At 44.2% G+C, this 17,497-nt stretch overlaps 1 protein-coding gene across 1 annotated transcript in view; it reads right to left on the reverse strand.

Moving 5' to 3' along the window:
* Positions 1-17,497, reverse strand: part of LOC115322494 — a 150,543-nt gene that overhangs the window by 50,006 nt on the left and 83,040 nt on the right. The window contains exon 10 of the mRNA XM_042293718.1: positions 6,995-7,103. Within this exon, the coding sequence (XP_042149652.1) occupies positions 6,995-7,103 (109 nt within the window). The remainder of the gene's footprint in view (positions 1-6,994; positions 7,104-17,497) is intronic.

Here is a 17,497-nt window from a genome sequence, read left to right on the forward strand (position 1 = left end):
GAACTGGCAGGACTGAAGTGGCAGAACTGTCTCGTCTACCTTGAGGACGTCGTAGTGTTTTTAAGTGACTTCGACGAGCCCTTGCGACGACTCCGAGCTGTTCTCCAAGCCATAAAGACCACTGGACTCACCCTCAAGACGTCAAAGTGCCGGTTCGCCTATGACGAAATGAAATTCTTAGGTCACGCGGTTACTAACGAAGGCGTCCGTGCAGACCCCGAAAAGCCTCGCGCCGTCGTGGCATTTCCAGTGCCCACAGACAAGAAGGCTGTGCGAAGATTCCTTGGTCTTTGTGCCTACTATCGACGCTTCGTTCGGGATTTTGCAAGGATTTCCGCACCGCTCACTAAACTTACGAAGGACGCCGAGAAGTTCAAATGGGCCAAGGAGCAGCAGCACGCAGTCGACGAGCTGAAGCAAAGACTCCAGATTTCTCCTGTTCGTGGACACTTTAATCAAGACGCGGAAACCGAGATTCATGCGGACGCAAGTAACGAAGGACTTGGCTCCGTACTGGTTCAAGTGCAAGAAGTCACCAAGCGATTCATCACCTACGCAAGTCGAACACTGTCCAAAATGGAGAAAGTTTACTCCACGACTGAAAAGGAAGGTCTTGCGGTCATCTGGGCAATCACGAAGTATTGCCCGTACTTGTACGGTAGCCGTTTCCGCGTTGTCACGCACCACCAGTCGCTCTGCTGGCTTGCGAACCTAAAGGACCCGTCAGAACGTCTCGCTCGATGGAGTCTCCGACTGCAGGAGTTCAACATGACTGTGGTCTACAAGTCAGGCCGCAAGCGCAGCGACGCCGATTGCCTGTCCAGAGCCCGTCGAGACATCTGCCGGCAGCAGCGACGACGATAACGACAAGTGCTACCTAGGTGCAGTGAACACCGACGACATGGCGCGACGTCAAAGAGACGATCCTGAGTTGAGCGCGCTAATTGAGCACCTGGAAGGACGAGGGGGTACTGTCCAACGTGTCTTCTCGAGAGCCCTGCCGACTTTCGTACTCCGACAAGGTGTACTTTACAAGGAGAACTCCGGAGACAACAGCACGCCGTGGCTGCTGGTAATCCCTACCGACCTTAAAGCGGAGATCATCCAAGCCTGCCACGACGACCCGACGTCCGGAAACCTTGGTTACAGCAAGCAGTACGTTGGCCCAAATTCGTGGAAATGTATTACTGGCCCAAGCTGCCGAAGACCGTTCATTTCTACACACGGTCGTGCCACGATTGCCAGAGACGCAAGAAACCGCCGACGAAGCCTTCAGGTCTCCTGCAGCTGATTGGTCCCCAAATGCACCGTTCCAGCCGATCGGAATGGATCTACTTCGTCATTTCCCACCGCCGGCGCAAGGAAACAGATGGATTATCGTCGCCACAGATTATCGCATGCGGTACGCCGAAACGAAAGCCCTTCCTGCAGGGACTGCTGTGGAAGTCGCCAAGCTGAATTCTAAACCTAATTCCTCTCCTTCCCTACCACAGATGCTCATTAATTCCTGCAACTCTGTCCTGTTGTTAGCCATTAGTACGATATCGTCCGCATACATCAATCCCGGTAAGGATTGCTGAATTTTTTGGAGTAGCTTACTGTACGAAAGGTCGAATTCAAGCCCACTCGTCTCTAGTCTATCCTCCAATCCACTCAGATACAGCATAAACAGCAAAGGCGATAACGGGCACCCTTGCCTAAGGCCTCGTCTTATTTCTATTTTCCTCGTTGTCTTTCCTTCCCATGTTATAATCACCTTATTATCTTTGTAAATGTTCCTTAATATTGCTGTTAGTCCTTCACCTAGGTTTAAGCTCTCCACTATGTCCCACAGGTTCTTTCGGTTCACATTGTCATAGGCACCCTTGATATCCAGAAATGCCAGCCAGAGCAGTCTTTTTTCTTTTTTTCCGCTATTTCTATACACTGTGTTAGAGAAAATATATTGTCCTCCAACCTTCTTGGTTTCCGAAACCCGTTCTGTAACTCGCCCAGTATGCCCTCGCAATCTACCCATTCCTCCAGTCTGCTCTTTATAATCTGCATTACCAACCTGTAAATAGCTGGTGTCACGGTTATGGGACGATAATTCCTAATATCAGACTTATCTCCCTTTCCGTTATATATCATACTCATCCTACTAAGACTCCATTCATCTGGAATATTTCCTTTTGTTATCATAGTGCTCATTACCTCCCTTAGTCTTGCCTTAGATTTGGGACCCAAATTCTTCACCAGCTTGATTGGGATACCATCTGTGCCTGTCTACGTGCCACTTGGTACACTTCGGTCCGCCTTTTCCTATTCTCTTTGTCCAAAATCCGCGATGTCACAAGCTGGACTGCTACTTCCTTCGGTTCGCCTATCTTCCACACGTTCATGAAATTTCTCCTCCATCACTGCTGCTATATGTCGTATCGCATCATCTCCCTCTAGCTGATCTCCCTGATGCGAGAGTATGAACCGCTGAAGTTACAGAATATTACAGTTGAGGGAGCTAGTAAATACAAGTATCTAGGAGTATGGATATGTGATGGTGCAGAATATCTCAGTGAGCATGAAAAGTATATAATAGGAAAGGGCAAAAGAAATGCAGCTGTAATAAAAAATAGAGCACTTTAGAATTACAATAGGTATGATGTGGTGAGAGAGATTTGGAAGGGGTCATGGTGCCTGGCTTGACATTTGGAAACGCAGTGCTATGCATGAAATCCGATTTGCAGTCAAGACTAGAAATAAGTCAGCGCGGAGTAGGTAGCCGAGCTTTTGGGGCACATTCCAAAACGCCAAACCAGGGAGTACAATGAGACATGGGATGGGCGTCATTTGAGAGCAGGGAAGCTGTGAGCAAGATAGAATTTGAGGATCGGTTGAGTCAAATCGATGGGGAGCAATGGGCACGAAAGGTTTTCAGCTATTTATACAAGAGGAGTATAGACGCAACGTGGAGACAGTGCACTAGGATATTAAGTTGAAAGTTTTTTGGCTATACTGGAGTTACGGAAGAGCAGTTCTCAGTTAAGAAGAAAGTTAAGGCCGCAGAAAGAGATCGGTGGCTAGAGGGTACGCAGACAAAGACGGCTCTGGAAAGCTATAGGTTAGACAGAACAGTTATTGCCAAAGAAAGCATTTATGACAATTCTAGGGGAAGCTCATCGTTGTTTGAGGCGAGGACAGGTGTTCTGCGAACCGGAACATACAGAGCGAAGCATCAGGAAATGGATACAGTGTGCACTGCTTGTGGAGAGGAGGACGAGATGGCTGAGCACTTAATACTCTACTGTAAAGGGCTTAACCCTATGGCTACGGAAGAGAACATAGATTTAATAAAGTCATTGGGTTTTAGAGACAGCGGAGGAAGAGTGGATTTCAACACAGTAGAGATTACCAAGGAAATATTAAGTCAATGGTGGGAGAAAGCAAGACAAAACTACGTATTTTCTTATTAACTGATGGCAAGGGGGTTTCGTAGCCTCACTTTCTTTTCAGTGCGGAGTGAATATAGTTTTCACATTTAAATATTCTACGCATAAATGGTAAAACATAATGGCTAGGTGGCTTAAGCTACCGCCCGATCCAAAAGGCTCAGCCGGATTCATTCATCCATCCATCCAGCTCCGAAAACTGCGGGCTCAATTTTGGAAGGTCACCTCGAATGGCAGCGTTGCCATCTCGAAGGAAGTGAACCGTACTGACAAGTTGGTCCACTTTTCGTACGAGCGCCGTTAAAAGCCCCCGAGTCCGCAGGTGCACTGCCCAGGAGCGTCCAGTCACACAATATCCTCGCCATTAGTACTCACGGAAACCACGATAGGCACGCCATCGAGAATTCCAGCACTGTCCGGGCCACGGCGCTTGGTGCACGGAGCACATTTGTACGTGCTCACTCCGCTAGACATGTAGAAGCCATAATCGTCCCCCTCAACATTAAGGCATTTATAGTGAAAGCGGCGCTTGCAGATGCCACTAGAAGCCAGGAAATGTTGACGGCAGAAAAACTGGGAGGAGCACTTTCCGCACACGACTTTGCTCTCAGTCATTCCGGCACGAAATGACTGAGAGCATGATAGTTCCGCGACAACAAACATACAGGTGAAAATCACACTGAGTGAAAATTAAGTGCGGAGTTTTAAAATGAAACGAGCACTTGCTTGTTGCGTCCGCCGTGGCCTTAATCAGTTTTCACCAAGTATGCGGAATCGACGTTGAGTCACTCTTTGAGCTCGTAGTTTGATCTCCGCTAGTGTTGATGACAATGCTGCCCACAACGTTATCAATGATCTGGTTTACTTCCACCGTCATGTCCTCTTCAGCAATATGATAACGACGTTACCCCTTGTCCGGTTCTTCGGAAGTGCCCCCCGTTTGCTTTCATGCTCGAAACACGTCTGCAGCGCCTGACGAAATATGTACTTTTGCCTCGGTGTTTGATGATAAAACCATTACCTTTAACTCTCGGATTTTTCGGGGAAGTAGTAAGACCCGAACTCTCCCCTTGGCTCGAACTGGCGACCGCAGTGTTCCCCCAGACCTGGGATTTCGGTATAGTATACTGATGTTTTTGTTGGTTCCGCGAAAAGTCTACCACGCCACTGAATAGTTTTGGGGCATTCGATCAGGCGCGCATTTCTTGACCATTTTTCTTACGTGATGCAGAGATCTCTTGGCATACAATGCAGCGTTACTATCAATACTATAGGAAGGTGGTTGGGATGCGATATATAATTTGATAGTTATTTCAGTTCAGGAAAGCTGTGGCGCCGCAGAAAGGCAAGTTGCTCATGCCATTGTTCTTCTCGACATTTTACATTTGCAGCTTCGCGGCTGTAAGGACCTCGTTTCTCCGTTAGAAGCCATTTCAATCCTTTCAAGGATGCCGAGGTAAACGTTTTTGAGCCTCTAATCCCACTCAGCATTCTTGCCTCCTCGAAACATGGTTAGTCTAGATCGAACATTCCCATCTTTTTTCTACTCGGTCATCCACTTGAATAAAGCCCTTTCACTTACATTGGTTAACACTGTCGTTTTTTGAACGACGCTCCTAATGCTGACTGACTTGCCGCTCACCTCAAGGAGGGCTCTTAAAGCATTCTGTGACATGGTTGGCTTCTTTACAATAAAAACAAGGCTTAGTGCAGAGGTGGATCGATGACTCGGGTGCTACCATTTTTTGGGAAGCAAAGCACCAGCTGAACATTGTCCTTTGATTCATTTGAATTGAAACCAGGGCATATTTATAACTTGAATATAAAGTATCATAAAGCACCTTCTGAAAAAAACTAGCCTATTACTTTGAAACAAATTCCTGTTTGCTGCTCCTAATAATATATGTTTTTGGCTAGTCAGTAGGAAGTCTTTCTACCATTCTTGTACATTTAGCAAGGCCAAAAGAACACCAGGGATTTCGAACTGAATGTCCACTCCAGCCCGCTTCAATCTGGATGATCATCGTACTGGCGTGCGGTGTTGTATCACTACTGCGCGATGTGCGTTATAGACACCAGACTGGCGGTGGTACTGCACTAGCTAAATGTCTCATCTACAGCTGAGAAACCAGACGCCAGCTGAGGCGGTTAACTTCAGGCTGTGTAAGCCTATACACAACACAAGTACAACTTTTAAATAACCACACTGAATTATTACCATAAACCAAGGCGGGCCTTTTACAATTAGGCAAGGCTAAAGCAGTTTAGACGTTTTCAAACTTGCTGTTCTCTTGAGAGAAATAGAACCAAAACATGCAGCGCACGAAGTAATTTTGTTACGTTGAGCTCTACTTAGCCTTCGTGCATCCGGCCGACTTCACTAGGCTGTACATAATTTTTTTTTTAAATGAAATATAGGTGGTGATGGGCCAGCGCGTCGTTGCACGCCCCCTGCCGCGTCTTTAGTGATAAGACCTCTCAGGCAGGCCATACTTGTGCATTACATTACGGGCTACTGCGATGCCCTGTTCTGCGCGCGGAGCAATAGAGTTTCTTTAACAGAACCATAACTAAAATAGGCTTATTACTTCAACACATACACTTTTGTGAATGTTGAGAAAATTCATTAGACATTATTGAGGGTGCTTTTCGAAATGCGGGTCGAATCCCTCCTGCGAAAACTCCGCATCGCATATAAAATATTATTGCCGTAGTAGTCTGTGCCAAAGGACCCGTTAAAGAAACTTGTTAGCGTTCAGTATAGTCGGGTATTTACAAAATTGTTAATAAATATATTTTTTTGTTAAATTTAAAGATATCGTTTTATTTAAAAACCTAATGTCCATCACCGAAAACTAAGAAACTTACTCACATCACAATGATTGGCGCGGGCAGCATTTCACGGCGTTCCGAAGAAAGGCTCTAGGTTTTGTTTTCTTATCGGAGCGCCCTCTTCCCTGAAACAAGCAATCATGCTTCCCGTGGTCCAAACGAGCAACGTAGGTGCGCCACCAGGCATCGCACGTAAAAGAGGTTAGATAAGAAAGAATCCGGACTGCCACATAAGGTTTGCCAATTTTACTTCGGTGCCAGTGCAGAGACTCACCTTTAGGTGCGATGCGTGTCGGCGCACATGTTTTGTGCGTTTTGGCCAAGGGGAGTTGGATGGCTAGGGCGGAAATCTGCTCCGATAAAAAACCGAAACCTAGAAACGCGTCCAAATAGATAATTTTGTTTCGGAACACCGTAATATGCAGACCACAACTTATATCATTATTTAATGAGATGATTTAGTAGTTCCGAATAATTCGCACCAAGTTTACAATAAAACAATACGTTTAAAGGTAAAAATTAAAATGTTTGTTACTAAACCAAAATTAATTGCCGAATGGTAGTGCACGCCAAAATATTTTTCTTAATGGACCTTTTGGCACAGACCACTACAGCCTCAAACATTTTTCTCTGAAATACGTAGTTTTCGAAGGAGCGATTGGCCCGCACTCTCAAGAAACACCCTGTATATTCCATGGAAGTTGTTGGAAGCATATATGAGATCTGTTGCTACTTACAGGTGTCCAAGTTCATGAGCAATGCTATGTACTCCCTGACGGGTAAGGCCATTATCTTCCACAATTCCCACTTTTTCGGATGTGCAGATAGTCCCAAGAAATGCAAAACCTAAAGGGAGTGTAATAATATAATGTACATTATGAAAATGAGATACCGATTCCTTCTTGCATGCAATAGGCAAGTGACAAAGTGCTGCGAACGTGTCACTATTTACACATTTTCAGGTGGGAGATGTATTCTTAATTCTGACCCCTTTTCAGTTAACTGAAATTGTTCTATTGCTTATAGTTGAAGTTTGACTAGCTCCTACATCTAAAACACGCAGCACAATTAATGCACCACTTAAAAAAAAGATATAGAAAAAGATTAGCATCAATGCACTTCAGAAAGTGAGCCATTCATCGGTGCCTTGTTTGGCTCTTACGCGAAGGTAACCTGGAGATATCTTAAAAGGTAGGCACCAAAAAGAAAATCTAGAAGAATTTCTTGTACCTAGAGCATAAAAATTTGCGAAACGTGGTTTATTTTCTAAGGATTCATGCTTCGTGATTTGGCTTTTTGTGTTCTTATAAGCCAATTCCACTGTCTTATTTTGTGCGCAGAGATAATGAAATGCACGAGATTTGCCACCTCCAGCGTGTTTTAGGTCGCCTGTAGGTTGAAGTGTTCTAACTGAACTAACGTCTACACCTGGCCGCATTTCATGATAAACTTCAAAATGTTGTATGCTATCCATATCACGCAAATAAAGTGCTCACTTGTAATCAACTTTGTCTCTTGTAGGCGATAAATTTTTATATGCAACTCTGACGCATATAATTGCTGCAGAATAGCATGCGTTGTTCCAGTAAGGATCCATATTTGTTTATTACACCATCTTTGCCTCAGCCGGAAGTGCTCGATTCTGCCCAAAAAGAAATAGGATTGGTACTTCTGTGGTTGGTGCCTTTCTGAGTCTCTGGTGAAGTCTTGGCGTCAGAACTAGCAATATTGTAATATTTCTGTGTCTACTGAATTCAGATTGAATCAACTGGGGCATTTTGAAAACGTTTTAATGCGTATAGTTCATATCGTACCAGGGCACCACCCTGGCAAAGTCATTTTACACGATGTTTTTTTTCTCTTCTCTAGCTTTCCGACAACGGGATTGTGTTGATGAATTAACATGCTCGTAGACGCGTTAAAAAACGAAAAGTTATTAAAGGGGCAGTGTACCAATATTACTTTATAACGCATTTCTCTTTACAAGAGCTCACTTGCGCTAGTGGGACCCAAGTATTGTCGCACGCAGTGCCACTTAGCAAGAAACTTAATTGTTGCAGTGAATTTTCAAGGACAAAAGCGAGCGTTTCTTTTTCAATCTTTCCTTCGCAAAACTTGATGACGTAGGTAGTAGCTTGCAGGTCGAGCATAGCGTGAGCACTTGGATTAGGTGCTTGATAATCAATAGCTCTACAAGCATTCGGGAAGTCGCTCATGTCCAACCCCTGAAGTGGTGACAATAACCTAACCCTTAGAATATCTGGAACTCAGCATATATCCGGCTCTATATCAAGCGGCCGCTTGTTCTGGCTGCCAGCTGAGGGGGTAAACGCGGTTTTTCTTTTCAACGTTTTTTCTACAACTAAGATAGATCGGGAAAAGCTACTACCCGTGTTTCATTGGTTATAAATGCCATGTATTCATTCTAAGCGGTATTTTCGCAAGGCACAAACATCGTTGCACGACCCTTTAAAGGTGAATGTAACACTGGAACGATTTAATTTTAAATCGTGCGAGAAAAGGTCCTAATTCGAAAATGGCTGAAAAATTTATACGCCGGGGAAACTGTTGCTAAATCAAAATTGAATATCGTGCTTCCGGCAAATTTTTGTCCTCAAGTTTTTGCCTACGAAATGACAAAATTCATTTTTTAGATTTCGGCGATTGTCACAAGTCCTGCGTTTAGGTCTTCCGCCAGGCTCTAATTCATTTCACACAAGAAAATTTGTGCAGGGTTTTTACAACTGCAATAGTGCCGAATGACTATAAAAATAAAATTATGCCTTTAATTAGCTCCGTAATACTTTAGAAAATTGCCAGTTTGACAATTTTCTACCTGAAAATAATAAGCATACTTTTTGTGGCATTCAAAATAATGGCATAAATTATTTGCGGCCACGAGCGTGCCTAAAAAGCTAAGCCTGTGCTTCACAGTGTGAGCTTATTAATCAGAAATCTTGATAGCCAACCGGCGACAATCGGGCGGCGGCAGCAGTGGGAGAGCCAACGGTTTCACCCCGTCCCGTAATTTGGCAAAGAGTGAACGATAAGCACCACCCTGCACGCCGATGGCTTCGATATGTGCTACGTATACGAGCGAAACGCACACATGTTGGAGCATGACGCAGCAAAAGGCCTGATACTTCTTCACAGCAAAAGCGCACTTCGGTGATACGTAGTCACGTTCCGATTGGACCGCCAGGGTCGTAGCTCCCGCCGTACCGGCGTGTTATGCGATCACGGCTTCCTGGCCTACCCAGTATTTCTCGCTTCAGGTACTAGACTAAGCGACGCCACCAGAGGGATAGCTCACGTTTGAACAATGCAGCCGGCACTCCCAAGTATTTCCAATGTTTCTTGCTTTAGTCGCTAGATGGCGCCATCCAAACTGCGTTGTAGGTTGCCTTGTGACGTTTTCAGATAAGATCGAACAACCATGTCCAAAACTCGAAAGTATAAAACAGTTTTGTATCTATTAACCAACACGCTCGTCCCAGACGGTGACTTCAACGACAACCCGGACTGCAATCTTGACGAAGACCTTGATGACACCGAGGGCGATACCGACGACGAGTGTGATGTCGACCACGAAGTCGAACAGAGCGACGACGTTTGGTTCGTCACTCAACGAGCGGGAGAAGTCCGCCGACTCGATCACACTTTGATTCAAGCCGCATAACGAGCTGACGACGGCCGGTACAATTTTTTACGCCACGACGCCCTGTTCCAGCCTGCCTACCAAGTGGGGATCTGAGCACCAATTCATCGTCGCAACGAGGAACTGTTGAAGTGGTGCTTCGGCCTTAAGGTAATTCGGTACCCGAGGGGCCTAAACAGCGAGCCGTTGCCCGGCGAAAAATGAACATTGCCACTCCGCCCTCTGCGACCCAAAGGTGATTCACGCCGTCGAACTCGAACTGAACTATGCTGGATAGTACTGTAATATCCTGTGCATTAGGTGACTCTGCGATTATCGCTCCTTTTGTTTTAAGTAGCAAATTTAATTTTGTGTTGCATTGGGAGCGTGCGTTTTTTTCAAGAGGGGAGCAATGCCGCGTGCGACTAGCTGAGTCAGTAGCGTGCTTGTCTTCCACGCCGCTTGCTGGGGTTTGATCCTCGCCAGCGCTTGTCCAATTTATAATTCTTGTGTTTGCATGTCTGGAATGTTCCTGATGGCTCGAGAATCTTCTTGTTTGGTCGAGCTCAGAAAGTTCTAGATACCCACGCGCGCGCTTATAAGAGGAGCTTAACATGGGTGCTTCAGTCAGTCGTCTTTCCATCGGCATCAAAGCATGAGCTATCACGATCAATAGGATTGCGAACACCGCTCCGCGTGGCCCGCGGTATTACCAGTGCCCCCTGACAACTGTTCTCTGAAGTACACGTGCACCTTAGTTTCGAGACATTTTTTCTCTAGCGATCGCCGCACCACTCTGCACTTCCGGGTCATCTGCTGCGAAAAACGGTCGGCGAAACGGCGAAACAGTTCACCAATGACGAGCATTTTTCACTAGCAATGTGCGCCAGCAAAAATAACTTGTATAAACATCTTTAGGTTCATGCTTTTGATTAGGAAGTTTTAGTAGAATATTCCCCTGAAACCGATAACAATACCCGGTACTGCGCCGACGACTTTAAAGGGCCCATGAAACGATTTTTGGGTTGGGATAAATCATTTTAGATTGGGATTTTACTAATAGCACATTGTTCAGTGGACCAAAAGAAAAAAAGGTAGAAAGTCAAAAGCCTGACTTTCAGTGCGAAAATTTGAAAACAGAGCGGACTATTTCGTACCTCCTCCCCTTCGCGACCTCTCTGCCTTTTCACTGTGATACATCCGCGGTCCCAAAAGCGCATCATCGGGTCCAAACTGACGTCACACGCAACCGGACCTCACTTATTCCCTTCACCCCTAAGCTGACATTGTGGTGGAAGCTACGCGCTTGCCGGACCAATCAGCCGCCTCCCTTTCATCACCTGACTTCATTCTCTGCAGCCACATTTGCCACGCTCACGTGGCAAGTGTGGCTGGCCCAACGATTACGTAGCTTCAACAGCACTGTCAGCTTCGGAATGAACGGGGTGGGGAAAGCAACTTTTGTCTGAATTTTGAGCGACAGGCTAATCTTCTAGGGGGAGAATGGATGTGTCCGGATTACACAAACGACAGTGCGAGAAAGAGGGGTCTCCCCTTTTTCGTCTTGTTTAACTCTTTTGGTGGAATGCGCGATTTATGAGTTGAGGAGGAAAGCTAAACAGGAAAAAGTTGGAAAAGCGTTTCATGACCCCTTTAAGCATGCATTATATTGTTATCAGAGGTTTCAAAACAATCAACTAGGCTTGGTAAGTGCTTGGTCTGCTGGTGAGGTTGATAATTGACATTCATATTAAAAATATCGCAAAAAAGACGAAGAGTAGCTTGTCCCGTGTGCTGCTCCATTTTGTCCCGTCTTTTTTGCACTATATTTAAGATCAACCAAGCCTGCCTATTATTTACTTCGCGTGAGTTTAGCGATTGCAAAAGACCACCAACTACCACAGGCAAGACGCTAGCGCGGTGCGAGCGTGGGTGATACCTTTCATCATAAAAAAAACAGCGCGAAAGAAACGACGATGACGTTAAGAAACAGACAAGACGTACCCGTCGTTTTTTTGCGCTGTTTTCCATGATGAATTCCTACCAACTCGCCCAAATATCCATTCTTCTAAATGATACCCTTCGATCCTTAGCACTGTAAAAACAATATGACACAGCATAAAGTTCAGTGTCGCTGCGGGTTGTCGTGCGATAACCAGACCACTACTTCGCAGCGCATTTTTAGGGGAATAATCTACTAAAACTTCATAATCAAAAGGATGACCCTAAAACATTAAAATGCTCTTCGTCATTGTTGAGCAGTTTTGCGGTTGCGCCGACCGTTTTTCACTAGCAGACGACCCGGAAATGCAGTGTGGTGCGGCGATCGGACGATACGTCTCGAAACCAAGGTGCACGTGTACTTCAAAGTGAAGTTGACAGGGGGCACTGATAGTATCGCGTGACACGTGGAGTAGTGTTCGTACTCGTATCGATCGTCGTAGTACACCCGTGAGCGATATGAAGGTGAACAGCCCCCTTCTTGTTTTTGACGCTCCTGCAAGTTTAGGAACAAGCTCTGTTCCAGAAGAGGGCTAGAACGCAAAGTTTAGACCCCAAGTCACGTACCATTTGAGACGTTGAGAGTTAATATAGCTTTAGGGAGCCGTAAATCAGGCAAGAAACCAGGTAAGGTGTTCACCTTCATATTTTCGGCGGGTTGTTACTTGTTACTTTATGTTTCTCGGCACAAGTTCGGAGCATTAAACGTCTATTTAAGTTTTATTATTCAAGCGTTTTCTTAATTTGTGACGCTCTTACCGTGGCCGCGAAAATAGACCGGGAAGCCTTGATTGACAGGAATTTGCAGCCATCTTGGTTGCTTTGCAGCTAAACCTGTGCGTTAAATTTTGCTGAAGACTGCCTGATCTTTTCTACGCGTAGCAGCTGTAATTTTGTCTTGCCACAGCTTCAAGTGTTTTTTTTCTTTATTTTTACATAACCATGTTAAAGAATGCATGGGTCTCAATGTTTCCGTTTACCAATAGCCAATCATAAATTGTTTTTCTGACTCGCACGGAAACATTGAGGCAAAGCAACCCTTTCCTCTTTTTACCACAAATTCTCGCGATGTGAACATCATTAACTGTCCGGTTCTTACTAGCGTAGTAATTCCCTTTTCTCACTTCGTCGGGGAATTTAGAGAAGAATCCTGGTCCCAACACTGAGGCAACCATTGACTAAACCACAAAGAAACAAAATTGAACTAATCCCGGCGCAATCAATGCGGGGGTCAACCAATTAAGCGAGAGGGTTACGAATCATTTTAAAAAAGTTCAAGAGATGTCGGGCGCTAAAAGGGAAATTACAGCTGCCTCATAAAACTTACGCTTGCTCGAAGAAATAGTAGACTAAATATCATGCAACACCGAGACGACTCGAGCTTTGTCTATGACGTCGACGCTTTAGATAATCTCAAGCGCAGGAATAATTGTATGTTCAAAAGCATTCCGGAAGAAGCCAAGAAAATGTGGGCAGAACGGAACAAATAATTACTTCTTTTGTTAGAAACAACTTGGCTTAAGGACCAGCGAAGTTGAAGGAGCCCTCCTTGAAGGCAAAATAAACATAAATTTCTGCCGCCCTATTATAGTAAAGGTACTGAACTTCAGAAATAAGCACGCAGTTTTAGAAAACGGAGCTAGGCATAAGAACTTTGCTTCCCCCATATTTTGAAATAAAAAAGAAACTACTACTACCCTGTAATACGGGGCGAACGTATGAAGCTTTTGGACTGCGCAAAAAAAAAAAAAAAAAAAAAAACGTATCGCAATTTTCAAACACGCTTGCGCTTAGCTTCTGATAAACTATTTTTGGAGGACAAATTGTTTTTAGTTGATTGTCAAACTAGAGCTGTATATAAATTGCAAAGAAGCATTCCAAATAAAAATTCAAATTGACATAAAAAGGAAATGGCCACCTCGCATGATTTGACATGTCATGCTGACACCTTTCGAAGTGTAATATCAAAATAGGAAACGCTCGCTGATATGTTTTCAACTTGCACTATTCACGTCGTACAAGGAACGGAAATATTGCTTTCAGATGATATATTGATTGATGAACTATACTTAGTTACACAAGTTAATGAGACCGACCAATTAGAGTCAGAAGCTCAAGTCCCACGTCTTTCCTGCCAATGCTTTGTTTGGTGATAATAAAACATACAGGAACATGAAGCACACCATCACGGTGCACTTTGGACGCTGTCTCATTGGTTCCAAAGCTCGTAGCGTCCGCCGCGTCTAGACATAAGGTGAAACCAAGTACAGTACTTGACAATAACTTCCCGATTCATAGAGAGGACAGAATACAGTCTGGAGGGTGTGGTGTTTTCGTTATTGTCAAGAATACTCTTAGCAGTTCCAATTAAAACCCATGATAACATCGAAATACTTTGGGTGCGTGTTAAGGTGGATTCTTTTTTCATTCTCCTTGATGTCTGAACCGAGCCTCTGATAAGTTATCTTGTTTTGTTGAACAGCTGTACATTCCACTGGACGTGTCACCTCCCGTTACCCAAGTTCGTCGGTTATTCTTGGAAGCGATTTTAATTTCCCCGGAATCGACTGATACACTGTCAATTTGAGGAATGCTATAACATTCTACAATCAACCGTATTTTTGTACGCCTGCTAGCTTCTGTCTTATCCAAGTGGTCCTTACACCCACTCATGAAAATGACATTTCTTACCTCTTCTCTACGACCTTACCAAAATAGTTTAACAGCCTCCTGTTTTGAGGAAATAATTAACCATAATGCAGTTTGTATCAACTTTAACCTGCCTATATGAAATGAATGCTTACAGTCAAATGAAATCCAGGAGTATTCCAAAGCAAGCACTTATAATATAAATGCTTGCTTAGAACTGTCAACGCTACAATTGCAAAGAATTTTGACCTTCGGTCAGTAGAAGAAAATGGACAAATGATTAATGAAGATTTAAGACAAGCAATTGCTTATTTCGTTCCTAGTATAAAAAAAGATCCTCATGCACCAGGGAAGCCGTAAATGTTGAAAGGTTAGACCATTTGGAGCACCAAGAAACGAGTATATAAAGAACACAAAGGCGGAACACTCACTCACTGTGGTTCTAATACACGCAAAGCTACGCAAGTGACAATCAAAGTTGCTACAAAGTAACTTTTTTATTTGAGCACTGGAAAAGGTTGCTACTTAAGAATCCCAGAAAAATTTGAAAAGCAGTCTCTACTAATGTTTTAGATATGAATGGCAATGAAATGTTACCTATAATGTGATCTAACAATTCTAATGATTATTTCGGAGATGTTTTTACCAATGAGTTGCCTTATGAATTATCCATTAACTTACTGTAGATATACACCGCTTACGTCTGGGCGTTTTCTACACACAGGAATTTCTGCACCGGACCGGAAAAGCACACAATCAGAACTGTCCGGGATGTGATTGTGTGGAAACTATATCTCATTTATTATGTGATTGTGCACTTTACGATGCAGAAAGCGAACACCTAAAGAGTATTCTCACTAATCTAGACGACCGGCCATTTACTACGTCCAAAATACTAGCGGCCTGGGGCTCTCCACTTAAAGAGGAGAAAGCCGCAAACGCCGTTCTGCGACTTTTGCTAGAAACTCGCCTCGAGTTTTGTTCGGTAAAAGTTATTTATTGTACATTATTTCCTGTCGTAGAGAGGACTATCCGTTTTACAATTCCTGCAAGTGTACATGTGCGCAACTGAACTTCGCGCTGGCGCGTAAAAAAACTCGAGTGTTTTGGGTGAACATTGGTGACAATCCAGCACGTACTTTCAGTATCTTAGATTTAGTGCCATATCGGAAATTGGGGCACTCTCTTGATTATTGATTATGCCCTCACAGTGTTAACGGGAGTGCTAGTAGGCTACCTTTATCTCCTCTGCTTTTTCTTTCCTCCTTTTATCTCCTCATCCCCTTCCCCAACTCATAGTAGCCAACCGAGGCAGGCCGCCTTGGTTAACCTTTCTGTATTTCTCCTCCTGCCCTTATCTTCTTCTTCTTCTTCTTATTGTAGCTTTGCCCATACTCATTATGTTTTGGCAAATATTAAAATAAGCCGTGATGGCATTGACAACATCATTCAGAACTTGCCCACCTGTCTTCCCCTGGGGTTAATATTAGTTAATACAGAGGCAACACGTGACCTGATTCAAATCCCGTGTGTTATTAGATAAAGGTTGATTTCAAGACACCAAGGTGGAATATGGGTAACACGTGAGCAGTACAATAAACGAGTCCAAACTAAGTCCGTTCGAGTTCTTAAACGTGATGTCGTTAAATTGTATGCACTCTCTAACCACAGGTTCCGTATAAAATAAAGCAGGATGTCTGCGTCGATCGAGAATTTCCTCCAGACTAACGAACTTCTACTGACAGTTGCTCAATGGCCGCTTTCCAATTCCAAATGAGGACCAGATACCTGAAAAAGTCACGTTTAGGAACACTAGCACGCTTTATGTGGAGTCGTTTCTTGAACTGCTACCATGCTACCTAGATTTCGTATTAGTGTATCTTTAAATCGACCTATTTATACAAAAGCACGGGATCTCCATCGGGTCAGGTGTCGCCCCTGTTATTTGCGATTTTTTTTTTTTTTTGCGGAATCTGGTCGAGGTGTTTTCAACGATCTAGAAACAGGTGGATACTAAGATACGGAGGTACGAGGATAATTTTCTTGTGCTAGTATCGCAGCCCACTGCGTTGGATGTCAATGTTATTCAAAGATTCCTTGGAATTTTCTTATTGAATTCGCGGGACTTACTCTTACTCACGAACGATCAACGTCAAGTAAAACTGCAATTTTTAGATTTAAGTTTAGATTTTCAGGAAGGGCACGTGTGCTGGGAGTATCGACAACGCTCAAAGAAACGGGTTCCCCGCAGATTAAGGCCACAATAAATTGATAAAAAGCGCGATTGCTTCCTCTTTCATGGAGGCATTCATTGCAATATCGTGACAGCACACCATGAGTTTTTCCAACGAGGCGGACGCCTAAGATCGTGGGTTACCCTGACAGTTTTCTTCAGGAAATGACCGAAACGCTTATTTTTAAGACGAAGAAAAATATTCATGAAGAAGCACCTATATCCAGGGTAAAAGTGAGACTCGTTGTCATACATATAATGTCACAAATGACAGACGACGGGGCACGCGAAGACGGAATGACTAAAGATTTAATGGCGGCGAACCTTTGCCAGAAATGAAAAAAAGAACACGTCGAGAAAGCAGCAGCGAGCGTCGGCGGAGGCAGCAGCACGCGACGGTGCGTCGGCGGAACAGCTGGCTATCGCGAGAACGAGAAATAATTTAATCAATCGGCAATACGGAGCTCGTCTTTTTATCTTATGCTCGTCATCTCTTCTTATAATAGGTCAGGAATAATCGGGAAAGCGCTAAGGCGAGACTGACTAGACAAGGTCACACTGGCCTGCTTATCGTTTACGCTCGGGGAAAAAGTGTACGCGAATGTTCTACATAAACAAAGAAGCATATCTTCTCGATCATGCACGTGGCATTTACACTAGGTTTCACTAAACCCAAAAGGGGGCGTCGCATCCTGATGTGCTGATAGCGTTTTCGGCCCG

The sequence above is a fragment of the Ixodes scapularis genome, unplaced genomic scaffold (assembly GCF_016920785.2).
Source record: "Ixodes scapularis isolate PalLabHiFi unplaced genomic scaffold, ASM1692078v2 PGA_scaffold4__175_contigs__length_147842914, whole genome shotgun sequence".
Lineage (NCBI taxonomy): Eukaryota > Metazoa > Arthropoda > Arachnida > Ixodida > Ixodidae > Ixodes > Ixodes scapularis.